This window comes from Lichenostomus cassidix, chromosome 3 (assembly GCF_008360975.1).
Source record: "Lichenostomus cassidix isolate B80296 chromosome 3, HeHo_3.0, whole genome shotgun sequence".
In the NCBI taxonomy this organism is placed as follows: domain Eukaryota; kingdom Metazoa; phylum Chordata; class Aves; order Passeriformes; family Meliphagidae; genus Lichenostomus; species Lichenostomus cassidix.
In genome coordinates, this window is record NC_139483.1 from 76,520,842 (window position 1) to 76,534,358 (window position 13,517).

The following is a 13,517-nucleotide window of genomic DNA, read 5'->3' on the forward strand; positions in this document are numbered from 1 at the left end:
AGACTCATTTCAGAGATGCTCTGAGTCATAGGGTCTGTAATCAGCCAGGTGTCCCTGGAGGGTGTCCAAGACGTGGTAGAAAGTTCATGCACTGAATTCAGTGTGCTAAGGAATAGGAAAGTAAGTGCAGGATGGGAAGTTCGCTGAGGAAGGCTTCGTTTAGGATAAAAATTATGTCCTCCTTATATCCAGAGAGATAAGAGGGTGTAGGACACCACCACTTTGAACAGGCAATATATGCTGGTAATTTCTATTTTTCACCAATGACAGCCAATAGATAATGATATTTTCTGTTCTCTCAGACCCTTTTTTATTTTCAAGATCAGTTGCTACCTTTTCTGGCAATAAATTGCCTTTACAGTAACTTTTTTTTGGGCAGTTCTTGGTGGTATTTCAGGATGTCTCCGGTTTCTAGGTACCCTATCTGCACATCAAAGAGGCCAGCTGTGCTTCTCAAGGATTTGTCTTGTTTCCAGGCTGGCAGGCCTTTCTCTGCCCATGTTTTTCAGCAGACAGTTTTTTTGCTCAGTAGTTTCCCCTTCTAACCAAGCCACCTTTATGGCTGCTCACATCAGCATCCCAGCAGATTTTATTTCCTTTAGAAGAGTGAAAAAAGAGATGTGGAGAAAAGCAAACTGCCAGAGGAGAAAAGCTCAAGAGCCCAAACAAAAGGATATTTCCCCAGGACATAAATCATGCTCTCAGTGTACAGTGACCTTTGAATGTTTTGTAGCCAAGGATTTCTGTTCTAGGATCTTGCTGGAACTTACTTGCTTCAGCTATGGTAAAGTGATTTTCAAAAACTAGGAAAGGTTGTTTATAAAGTTTGATTCTGTGATCTGTTGAGGAGGTGATGTGACTTTTTAGTGTTACCCACCAGAGAGAAGTCTGTGAGTTAACCATAGCTGATTCCACAAGAGTTAAATTGATAATTTGATATGTAAAATCCAAGGAGAAAGAAAATCTCCATGGTATTTGGGCCTGGTAGTGTTTAGATCCAGCTGATAAAACAGTGGTGCTGGAAATGCCCTCTGATGTCTTGAGATATCTGCATGGGGTTGACCCTGGACTGAGGGACATTTCATTCCTGTTTTGGGCCCTAGGCTTCCAAAGCCACCTGGACACTGCAATCTAATTGAGGAATATCATATTGAGGAGACAAGTTTCTGTGCTGTCCCTGACTAACAAACTGTTATTGACCACAGGTTGTGCCACAGTTCAGGTGATGCCAAGGAAAGAAAATAACAGATTGTAATGACACTGAATTATACATGCAACTATGACAGATCATTGTTGCAGGATACCTTCTAGAACATATCCCCAAAAGCATTCTTTAAATTTTGCTCATATGGCAAAATTTAGCTCTGGTTTATAATCAAAATGAACAGCATGTGCCTTTCAGGGGTGATGAGTGTGTAGGTCAGGGTAGGATTTGGATCACAATCCCTGGAACAGAAGAAAAGTTCTTTATCAACGTCGGCAATGAATCTAGGTAATGGTCACAGCCAACGTAAGTTGGCCTCTGAAACGATGAGTCACAGCTGATTTGCTCCTCCTAAATCGGGAGCTCCGCTGCAAATCCATCTGCAAGAGAAAGTTCACTGACCCACTGGAAAATTTCTTATGTAACGTTGTGCACAACTGGACTAGTTTAAAAACTGGGGCTGTGATTGCTGCAGCTCTTTAGCTAAGACACAAACTTAACAGAAGCAAATCTCACTTGCTGAAAATCAGCTGCACCCATTTTACCTCCCCTGCCCCAGAAGTACACCCCTCAGATTAAAAGGGTTTATTGAGAGCTCTGTAAAACACTGCTTTTGCCTTAATAATACATGCACTAGAGGAATTTTGTGGCTTGCAATAAGGATGGTCATATTCCTCAGGCTTGGGTCATTCTGGGGGTGACTGTGGAAGGAACAGACCAACGGGGGAAATGAGGAAACCTTAATCAAAACTGCACAAAAGGGAATCTTCAAATAGAAATGGTGAAGTTACTTTATGTTGTAGTCTTGTAGGGAAATAGTGGGATATAAAACAGAATGGAAATATCTGTACTGACATTAGTATAACAGTAATGTCCAAGACAGTGCTTTAGCTCTGTGATAGATATTGAAATTACATTTTTCTTTGGAGTTTCTGTGTATAATCCATCTGCATTGAACTTGGAGAATTGGTAGGCATTATTTCTGTGGATTTTTTGCTAACATCATGCATAATTTCTGGCATTAAAACTGCAGGATAATTATCTGCCATGACATTCTTGCTTGACTGCTCCTCATATAAACCAGTTTTTCTCATTTTTGAATTCTAGGGTCACAGTGACAGCAATGTGCAACATGGACTTCAGCCACTTCCCCCTGGACTCTCAGACATGTTCTCTGGAGCTGGAAAGCTGTATGTTGTATCTGTGTTTCTAGCTAGATAGTTCTACCCAGCTCCATGGCTGGCTGCAGAAACATTTCACTGGACATGTTTCAGAATCCTGTCCATTTTAGAGCCTGAAAAAATAGTTGATCAGAGTTACTAACAGTCATTCTATTGACTCAGCAGTACTGTGTATTTAGCCCTTATGCTGCAAGACAGGAATTTGCAAGGAAGACATGCTATGACATAATCCTGATCCTGCAACACTGTGATCTGGGCTCAGCTTCTTTGGGAAGGAGTTGTTCTGTGGGGAAAGTAAAGTGAACTGTAAGATTTTCTGTAGACTTTCTCCAGTGTATTACAAGGCTAACATGTAGTTGTTTTGAGGTCCTCCCAGCTATTTAACTGAATGTTCCTCTGCAAAAAACAGAATCAAAGAATCAGAGGATACTTTTCATTGACCTTGAGGTCAGCTGCTCCAATACCCTGCTGAGAGCAGGGAGTTCTTTATAATGGCTTGCTTGGGGCTGTGTCAAGTTGGGTTTTGAGTGAGGTAATTCAGGCTCCACAGCTTTTCTGCTTTTCTGTGCAACCTGCTCAAGTATTTGACAGCCCTGATCCTGAAAATGTTTCCTTTTGCCTGCTTGAAAACAATCCTTTGCTGAGACTTGCATCCCTTGCCTCTTGTCCTTTTGTTATCTGGTTTGTCAAAGCATCTGCCACTTTCTCCATGACTGTCAGCAGGACAGCAGCTGGACCCCACCACAGACTGCTCTTCTCCCAGATGAACACACCCTGCTCCCCCAGCCTCTTATCTTATGCTATGTGTTTCAGTCCCTGACTATCTTGATAACCCACTTATCATTCCCCGTTCCTGTTACTTAGTGCACAAATTCTGCAAGTTTTTAATTTACCCTTTTAGCATATTTCTGGGCTTTTGCTTCATATCTCACCTGTCCTTTTCACTTTTATCATTCTAAGATTGTCTGAAGTGTCCATGCTTCATCCTTCCTCTAAATTAAGGTGTCTTACCCATTATTATTTCCCAAGATGTTTACTCTCTGTTAGCAATAACTTGATTATTTTCGATCTGTGATTTCAAAGGAGTAGCATTCTAGCTGTCATTTCAATGGGGAGTAAAAAGAGTATTTGTTTTCTTGAATCAGGATGACCTGGATTTTTGTTGTTGTCATGGTATATTATATGACAAGATCTTTTGAACTCCCTTGCTGTTGACAAAGTGATTTGTGGCATTCATTCATGCCAAAGACCAGATGTATTAACTTTTGTTGAACCTCTAAGCTAAAATCACATCACACTGTATTTCTTTTCCTAAGATGCTTACACTGATGAAGATCTGATGCTGTATTGGAAAAATGGGAATGAATCTCTGAAAACGGACGAAAAGATTTCTTTGTCTCAGTTTTTGATACAAAAATTCCACACTACATCGAGACTGGCTTTCTACAGTAGCACGGGTATTGGCCTTTTTTGATTTCATTCTATTGCTAAACCTAATGCTGTATTAACTGCTTGTGAGGTGACTCTTGGGATTATGTCATTGAAAGGTAGTCTTCACAGTCTGAAAGCTCAGTTTCTTTTTTCACTAGTGTTAGAAATAAAAGAACAAGAGAAAGATCTTGTCTCTCTGTACCTACTGTCTGGGGTGTTTCCACTGATTCTGTCTTTCCTCGTCTCTCAAAGGTTGGTACAACCGACTCTATATAAATTTCACTTTACGCCGACACATCTTTTTCTTCTTGCTCCAAACCTACTTCCCTGCCACTCTCATGGTCATGTTGTCCTGGGTGTCCTTCTGGATTGACCGACGAGCAGTTCCTGCCAGAGTCTCTTTGGGTGAGAACAACTGCAACAAGCCATGGCCACGTGAAAAGCTTTGAATGTGAAAGTTTGGCAGGAAAGGGGACTGTTCATTTTGATGGTTAAAGATATTGTGCAAGTGAATGGTGGTTTTATGTGATGATTAATATAATGTATACCTTGCAGTTTGTCCTAAGTCCTTCATCACTTAGCAGTCTTCCTCACGTATATGTATCTCGGGACAGAAAGTGCTGGGGTTTTAGAAATGAAGCTGCAACACAGATTGGTACAGCTAGGGAACAGGAGTCCTTGTCACCACTGGTCTGAGCAGACCTGACTTTAGGATTAGGTGTATTATAAATGTGCTTTAACAGCATTGTATTTAAACCCTGAAGGTTAAGGAGGGAGTTAAATCCTATTGGTTAAATGCAAAATGTTGACTGCTCCATTGCTTCTCAAAACTCAACCTATCATGAGCATAAAAACGTAGGCAGGGTAACAGTTCTGCATTGGCAGAAGAGATACTTAACATGCATTTATTTCATACTGACGATCTTTTAGAGCATCATGTAGACCATGATTTCTGTTTTTCCAAAGACAAAAAAACTTATGGACTTTATCAGTCAATAACATTTCTTTCTCTTGGTTCTTTCCAGGGATTACCACCGTGCTGACCATGTCCACAATCATCACTGGGGTGAATGCCTCCATGCCTCGTGTTTCCTACATCAAAGCAGTGGACATTTACCTGTGGGTCAGTTTTGTGTTTGTCTTCCTCTCGGTGTTGGAATACGCAGCTGTGAATTACCTGACAACGGTGCAGGAGCGGAAGGAGAGGAAACTGCGGGAGAGGGTGAGAAAAACTTTACTTCATCCATTTATTCCTTTTTTTTTTCCTTACAGCTGAGCTGATCTTTATATTGACTGTCTGTTAATGGGAAAACACTGACAACCATGTGTGTAATTGGGTCTGTTTAGACCCACCTCAGGCTGAATTGCTAACACAGTAAAATAGGATTTGATCTTACAGCTCTTCATAGTAACATCAGAAAAGACAGTGTGATCTGAACTGGCAAACACTGCAACTTGGAACTGTGAGGAAAGAGGGGCAAGAGGGGAAAGTATAAAATCTGATACTTCATTGCAGCTGCCACAATTTCTTTAGTAAGCTAAAGGTGTTATTTGGAGCAAAACAATTTCCTCCCTCTATAGGCAGATTTACTCTGGAAACTGGATTTAATGGATGTAATAACAGAGGTGCTCTCCATTACCAAGCACAGTCAGCCAAGTTTGTGCTTGTACTTTTTGATATACTATGAAAGGTCTTATCCTGCATCCCTGGAGTGTTTCAAGACCTGACCAGATACAGTCCTGAGCAGCTTGGCTCTGCTGTGAACAGGACATTGGACTAGAGATCCCCTGAAATATCTTACAGACCTGTCAGCCCTTCTTTGTGATTAAACAAAGGACCATTGCCTTTTGAACACTAGAGCTTGGGACCAAATGTTTTTGGTCCCCATACACCCAGAACATCACCATATTTTACAGTTTCTTTCTTCCCAGTAAGAACTCCTCGCATTAGTCTTCTGGTAATATTGGTAACTTACTGTCTTTGAGTCCTGGAGAAATTTGTATAAGCCTGTTGAAAATGCCAATGCAGACATCATCTTTCATATAATTTAAGCATGATACTTCCCTCTCTGAACTACCCTTTTGGTTTTGCATGTCCTTCTCTGTCTCCTTTACCTATGACTTCCTTGAAGTACAGCATAAACCATCTAACAGCCCTGCACCTTTCCCAGTTGACATACCTTAAAATATATAATTATATATATATTAAAAAGCCTATTGGATAAGTCTGCTAGATTTCTGTGATGAAATTTTACCTCTCTCCAAGGCCTTCTAAACAGTATTATGCTTCTGGAAAGCTACCTGAACAGGTCCTGAGTATCTTAATTTATCTTTGCCCCTCCCAGTCCCCACCTGGGGCCCAGCAATTCTCTGCAACACAAAGTAGAGAAGTCCTGAGCAAGCACAGTGACTCAGGGGTGTCTGACTTGCTGCATGTGGTCTGTGGCATTTTAGCCAGCTCTGCTCAGGCATGCCATGTCCAAAGAATATGGCATCGTTACAGGTCATGGGAAATAACAAGAAACATCCTTGCTAGGTTTGACTTGCCTAGAATAAACCTGTATTTTTTTTTAAACGAAAATTCTTCTCCTTTATTTTTAACTGTACTGGAGGGATGAAATGAACTTGAGAGGGTTTGTGAATTTTCTGCTAAGTTTCCTGGAATATTTTCTCACATCCAGTGATGCTGTAGCTTGTTATTTATATCCTAAATCTACCCTTTATTAACTCTTGTACATTGAATTCTATATTCAGCAAATGCCTTTTTACTACACAAGGGAAAATATTCTACTCAGTCTTCAACATGTGATGATATTAATCCTCAGTAGGGGAAATAGGAACAGAAATAATAAACAGCATTATTTGAGGAAGAAGCCCTTGAAGAAGCAGAAGAGATATTTCTCATAGTAAATGTAGACCTTGTCATCCAGTGCTGCTCCCCTATGAAAGACCAAAAAAATCCTAGTACAAACATGTAAGGTTCTCCAGAGAACAGCTCTATTTTATGTCTACATTAAGAAACTAAATGTGCCTGGGACAAAGGCATGCAGTATCTAAAACTAAACCTTCTCTCCCTCAAGATCACAGGAGCTTCTGTGAAATACATGAGGCAAAATGTCTGTGGCCCCATGCTTATTCCCAGCCCATGCCTGGGAATTTTTCAGTGCTTGCTGGGCTGGACAAAATTCAGGCCAGACACGAGTCTTACAGTCTAATAGTATTGTCAGCTGCATTCCCATACCCAAGGAGGCTCTTGGGCAGTGTTTGAATTATTATTGTAGACTTAGGCTAAAAGTTCTGCAAGGTGAAATTATGTAGCTCACCTCTGTGTGAATGAGCCTATGTGAGGATGAGTGTAATTCTGAGCTCTCTGGAGGTGGGTTTCTAGCACGTCAGGCTCCCTTGCCCATAGAGATGACTCATCATGAGTGCATGAAGCCATGGGAACTGTAATTTGACCTAGGGGCTGACAGTAAATCTGCAAAATTGCTTTCTCTGCTGAGTCCTGCAGCAATTAGCTTGTTATTGTCACTGCTGTCCCTCACACAGAGACACCACCTCCTGGACCTGTCAGTTCATGATAAAGAGCCTGATGTGTAATTCTCCCCTGTGTTTTCCTGTTGTTTGGTATTATTCTGGTTTTGGCTGGCACAGAGTTAGTTTCTTTTCAGTAACTGGTACAGTGCTGTGTTTTGAATTCAATGTGAGAATAATGTAACACACTGATGTTGTTGCTAAGTCGTGTTTATCCTGAGTCAGGGATGCTTTTGTGTCTCATGCTCTGCCATTGAGGAGATAAACAAAAAAGCCTGGGAAGGAGCATGACCAGGACAGGTGACCAAAGCTGACCAAAGGCATATTCCTCACCATAGAACACATTTCAATTATTAAACTCTTCTTATCTCAATGTACAAGTTTTACTTTTGGTTCTCCTCCCCATCCCTCCAGAGTTCAGGGGGAGGGTTGGTTGAGTGAGTGGCTGCATGATGCTTTAAAGTCAGATGTGCTTAAACCACAAGAGTCCTTCTTGGAGAGCTTCACTCTATTTTTATTTTGGTGTTAGTGTTTTCTGGTTTTGGGGTTTGGGGTTTTTAAATGTGCCTGCTTAGAATAAAACATGTCTTAAAACCCAATTGATGTTCAGTTTTACTCATGGAGTGCTCAAAAAAAAGTAAAGAAAGTGGGCTACTAATTTGTCATGTTTTTCTGAACATAACCTGCTGATACCAAATCTTTTGGTTATGCCAAGAATACAGAACACAATCCTTGAGTGAATTTTAAGGTTTTCAATAAGCAATGTGATCTATTGGTTAAATAATGAAGAAAAAGCCTTGACTGCAGGGCTTTCCAATGGCATCCTGAATGTTATATGTTGTTGTATATACATATATTCATATATATACAATTCAGATATATACATTTATTTTAGCTGAACATATCCTTGAAAACAAGCTCTTGGAAAACCCACACATCAAAGCTGGTGGAGGAGGGAATTGGGTGCAAATTATTATTGGTTAAGGAAATTGGTCTGTGGGAAGTCAGAGATAGGAACTCCTGGCAGAAAGGTTTTGGAGTCCATTTTAATTGCATGCAAATGCATAATCCATACTGCTGGGATAGGAAAACTGAAGGTTTTGAATGGTAGAAGACTGCATTTCCTATTCAAAATTCTATCTGTATTCATTGGATTTTTTTAGACTTGTGGGATACATGATGATGCTGCTGAAGTCAATGCAAGTTGAGTCCAGCAGTGCTGGGATTTTACATTAGGCTTCATAAAATCAGATTTATGAAGAAAACATGTGTATCTGTATGACAAGAACTTGGCCCTTTTCTTTCTGTAACATCTACTGGATAAGCCATTTCCACAGATTAAACTGCATCTTGTCCATGACAATTTATAAACACAAAGAATGAAAAATAAGGAATCTCAAGATGGTAAGGCTGAAAAACAGCTAGCTAAGAAGACCTTTTGCTTAGACTTTATGTCTGCTAAAGCATTTTTCTAATATTTTCTGAAGCTGCTTGTCCAAGCAGTGGAGATAAACCCTATCCCTTCCTTTAGAAAACAAGCAAAATGTTGGTTTTTGTTCAAAGAGAAACTTAAAATATCTCAATCAAAATTTGAAACTCAACTGTTCACAAGCTGTCTGTTAATAGAAAGGCATAATTTCTGTTGCTTACATGCTTTTCCAATGTTCAGCTATATTTCTTGTTCATGTCCCTAGTTTTCATGTTCGTGTGGAATACCTCACTCGAAAACTATGATGCTGGATGGAAACTACAGTGAATCTGATGCCAACAGCCTGGCAGGATATACAAGAAACCAGATGGTACCAGAGGAAGAAAAACAAGAAAAGATGGTTGTGCATTTAGCTATGAGCAATGACTCTAATTCATCAAGGAAGAGAGGCCTGAAGGGCCATGTGGGCTTGCGCATCATCCAGAACACTCATGCAATTGATAAATACTCAAGAATAATATTCCCAGGCACATATATATTTTTTAATTTGATATATTGGTCTGTCTTTAGCTAAGCATGCTGGCACAGCAGTGACTAAACCAGTAGACATCTACAAAACACTCTTTTGCTGGTACTTTTTTGGTCTAATCTGGACACAAAGCCAGAAACCTGATTATTTTATTGCTTCTTTGAAGGATAAAGGGGAGGACACATCCTCCAGGAGGCAACTCCATGCACAGGCCTCATGGAGAAGCTTGCTGTGCTGGTTGATTTCCAGCCCACACCCCTGCTCCCGTTTGCTTTATGACACATGCCATTTCTCATACTTGAAAATACATGTCCACCACACACCCCAAACGTGCTGGACGCTCGTCTGGGGCTGGCCACGCTGGTGGTGCCTGCTGTGCAATGGACAGCCAAAGACAGTGCTCATGTGAGCTGCAAGGAATTAGATAAATGCAACTTGCATGGGGAGGTCTGGACAGTGCATCTCCTGTAAGGAAACTTGAATGAGCACTTCCCTTTACAAAATCTCTGCTTTTGAGCAATTTTTTTTTTTCCTTTGGCATATGAAACATATTTTTTTTCCTATTGTTTTGTGAAGAACGCTTCCTTTGAGGGTACAGATTCTGCTTTCTCTCTGGATAGGACTTTCATCAATACCATTAGGACAGCTGACTGGCCAGGATTAGCTGGGCTGGTTACAGAGGACAGGTGGTATGTTTGAATTGGTGGGGTTTTTTTCCAGATTACAAAGTGCAGCCCACAAACAACCTGTTTATCCCAATGTGCCTGCCCCAATCAACACAATGTCCTTCTGTTCAGGCATTTGGGATCAAAAGGATACATGTCTGCCAGAACCTCTCTGCAGAAACAGAGGCATGTCAGAGATTAAATAGCCAAGAATAATACTGTGGGTCCAAGGTCAATGTAAGTCCTTTGAAGCTGCTGCACAGCATTGTAACAAGCTTATGTGCTTGGCAGTTCTTTTCCCATCCCATGACATCTCCCTTTCCTTTGCTAACAATGCTGACAGCAAAACCCAAATGTAGAAACATGATAGCGACAAGACAGCAATGCTCAGGTTTGTGTGCTCCTTATTTTAAGAAAACACCATGACTTTTTGGCTGTTGTGGAGATTATGTACATCAAAACACATTTTTACCAAGCTGAAACTAAGCAGTGGGGGCAGAGACTGAAGTGTGAAGAGCCAGGACAGAGGTTAGAATGCAAAAAAAGCAAACAAAAATACTGATGTAACCACAACTATTTGTTGGCACATTAAATTTCTGCTTATCATAGTAGAAATTCTTACGTCCTAAATCTCAGGGGATGTAGAAGGTGGCAGAGAAATGTCAGCTCTTGGCTGTCAGGAATATCCAGGTTTTCCCTTGTGCTCCAAATATTACTGCCTAAGTCAAGCTGATGATGACACCGATTTGGTGGAAACAAAATTGATGAGAGAAGCTAAAACTAACAACTATGTTCCCCTTTAATCAACCATGTTAATAATTGACATGAATGGAGTTCTGTCTGGTCATAAAAGTAAGAAAACACAGCCCTGGAAATGCTGGCTAGAAGAGGAAGGACAGTGTCTGAGGGGCAGGATTGCCCTGTACCCCAGCCTGCCCCTCGTCTCCTGAGCCACCAGGTCAGTGCATTTACCACTACTTGTTCATGGAGCTGAAACCTGGATACTTCTCACATTGACTGGTGGAGATCACTACAGGAAAGACACAAAAAATATTAAGGAAATAGACCACTCATTTTTTGAGAGGTTAAAGCCTGGGCATAATGGTGCATTCTTCTGCATTAGCATCTGCATTAGGAACCAGTGTCCCAGTGTCCCAGCTGGCAGCAGGACAGTGCAGCAAAAGGACTTTTGCTGAGGAAAGGCAGCAGAACTGCACCATGAAGTCACCAGAGAGTGCAGGGAGTGAGAAACTCGGTTCCTGTGCCACCCTGCTTTGCCAGTCTGCATGACCCACGGCACATGCCATTTAACCTCTCAGTGCCTCAGCTCCTCCATCTAGAAAGTGAGAAGCACTTTCTAGAAAGAGAGATTTACCTACCTCATAAGGTGCCGAGGGGCTCAACATGCTTAGCTAGCACCTCTGTGGGGCATGCTTATGATTTTTGAGCAGGTCACCCAGTGGGAATCCAATTCTGCATTAGTCACCAATGAGTTCTTCAAATGCATCCTCTGAACCAGTCCAGCTGGAAGAAAGTAGGTATCTCTCCTGCCTTATGATGCTTTTAAAACTCCCCTGCATTACAATGATATTATACCAGGGATAAATGTAGACAGACAGCCAAAAATGTGAGTGCTGTCCATGAATAATGCCTTCTGGCATGCAAAACCCAGGAAGTCCTAGTGCTTTACTTTGCTGTTTGTTTTTATTACACCTCCTGTTCCCTTAGAAGTTATGTGATGACAAGGACAGTCCTTTAGGTCCTCTTGTCTTTGTACTAAAGTTGTCAGTAGTTTTAATGTCTCATAAGCATCTTTTGGAGAGGATACCTTCCTTTTATTTTATTTGTATGTGTACATAACTGATAGAGATTGATGTCTGGTTTTGCCAGCCTATAAAACCATCAAGAGGGTATTTTTCCATTAAAGCAGAAAAAAAAATCCTCCTCTATCTTAGTCACTACTTAAGCTTATTATTCATTAAAACAATAAATGAAAAGTACAGATGCAGATAAAGCCAAGACTTCTCCTTCAGTCAGCATTATGAGTTGTACTTTTCTGTTTATTCAGAGGAGAGTGGCTAGGCATGAAGCTAGAACAAATATTTGAAGAGTGGTATTGGCAGTGTACTTTACCTTTGATTTCGCCTGGATTAAAAGAGACTCCATGAGCACTGTCTAACTTCCAGTTGCCAGATCCAACCCATGTTTTGAGAGAGAGTGCCTGAAGCTGGGCTCTGAATACTCTTTGATGGATACAGCCCAATTCTGTGAAGCACTGAGCAGCTGGACAAAGAACCTACCAAAGACAGGATTTTCAGAAGTGCACATGAGATTTGGGCAAATTGAGGTCACTGATGAAAATGCCTTCTCTGGACAACCTGTTCCTAATGCAAAGGAGAAAATGTCAGCTCCACTCATTCTATGTCTGGGTCCATTGTACTTTTACTTCTAACCAAATCATGTCTTTGAAAAAAAGCAACTATATAGATATGTGCACATATATATAATGAGTATGCAGTCATAATGTATAACAAAAGGAAGACACTGAGACATGTACTTTTGTTAAATAGTGTACATATGTGAAATTGCAATATATTGTATGTACATTACCATTTATTATGCCCAGGAAACTTACTATGTGGAGTGGAAAAAAGGCTCTTATTGTCAGCCATGGGCTAAGAAATGAGATATTGGTAAAAAATATGGGTTTTCTCTTTTTTTTTTTTTTTCTGAAAAAGGAGGTGTTGAGAGGGATGCAAGAAATGCTGATGCTAAACTTGTGCAATGGGTACAATCCACTGTGCTAATTGCTGTAATCACACCTGGTAATAAAATAACAGATGGAAAGGGTGGAAAAGAGTTAATTTCATGGTGTGAAACTTAAAATGTGATTTTAATTCTGTTCGGAAATCTGTTACCTATGAGCTGATACCCAGGGGCAAAGGATTTGAATAAACACCTAATTTGTAATTGATTTCAAGTAAAAAAGGTGGAAAAATCCATCTCAAAAGGTGGAAGAAATGTAGTGGAAGCATGCAAGTACTTTGAAGTATGCAAAGTTCTTTGGGAAAGGGGAGCCATTAATTACAGTTATAAGCTATGGAGACCTTTTGTGAAAACTGCAACCCACAACTGACGAAAGCTTAATAATTGCTTTACAATTAATGGCACATTTTCAAAAGATCAAGTGACAGGTATGTATCTCAATCTCCGTTTGACTACAGATGAGAACTTGCCGTTTAATTCCTGCTTTGTGCCTTTGGTAACATTGCCTCCACACTTCCCAGTGGAAGATAAAATTTCTCTGAGGTCCCAGCTGCCAGATCTCAGCTATTATCCTAATGCAGACTATGGAACTAAAATAAATGTGCATGGATGAGGCTGATACCCAAACCACTGAATAATGGTTATTGTCTATCAAATTTCCACAGTGGAGAGATTACAGCAAGGTACAGCCTCACTAAGTGAGATATTGCCCTGCTGAAATGTAAGGAGCTGGAAAATTTATTTAAAACACAGCAAGCATTTAGCGCTATTAAAATTA

General features: G+C 40.5%; 1 protein-coding gene across 1 annotated transcript in view; it reads left to right on the top strand.

The window, feature by feature from the left end:
* Nucleotides 1–13,453, top strand: part of LOC146440026 (gamma-aminobutyric acid receptor subunit rho-2) — a 37,318-nt gene extending 23,865 nt beyond the window's left edge. The window contains exons 5-9 of the mRNA XM_085056358.1: nt 2,312–2,394; nt 3,702–3,842; nt 4,069–4,221; nt 4,842–5,038; nt 9,045–13,453. Of these exons, the coding sequence (XP_084912484.1) occupies nt 2,312–2,394; nt 3,702–3,842; nt 4,069–4,221; nt 4,842–5,038; nt 9,045–9,353 (883 nt within the window). The 3' untranslated portion in view covers nt 9,354–13,453. The remainder of the gene's footprint in view (nt 1–2,311; nt 2,395–3,701; nt 3,843–4,068; nt 4,222–4,841; nt 5,039–9,044) is intronic.
* Nucleotides 13,454–13,517: the final 64 nt, after the last annotated feature.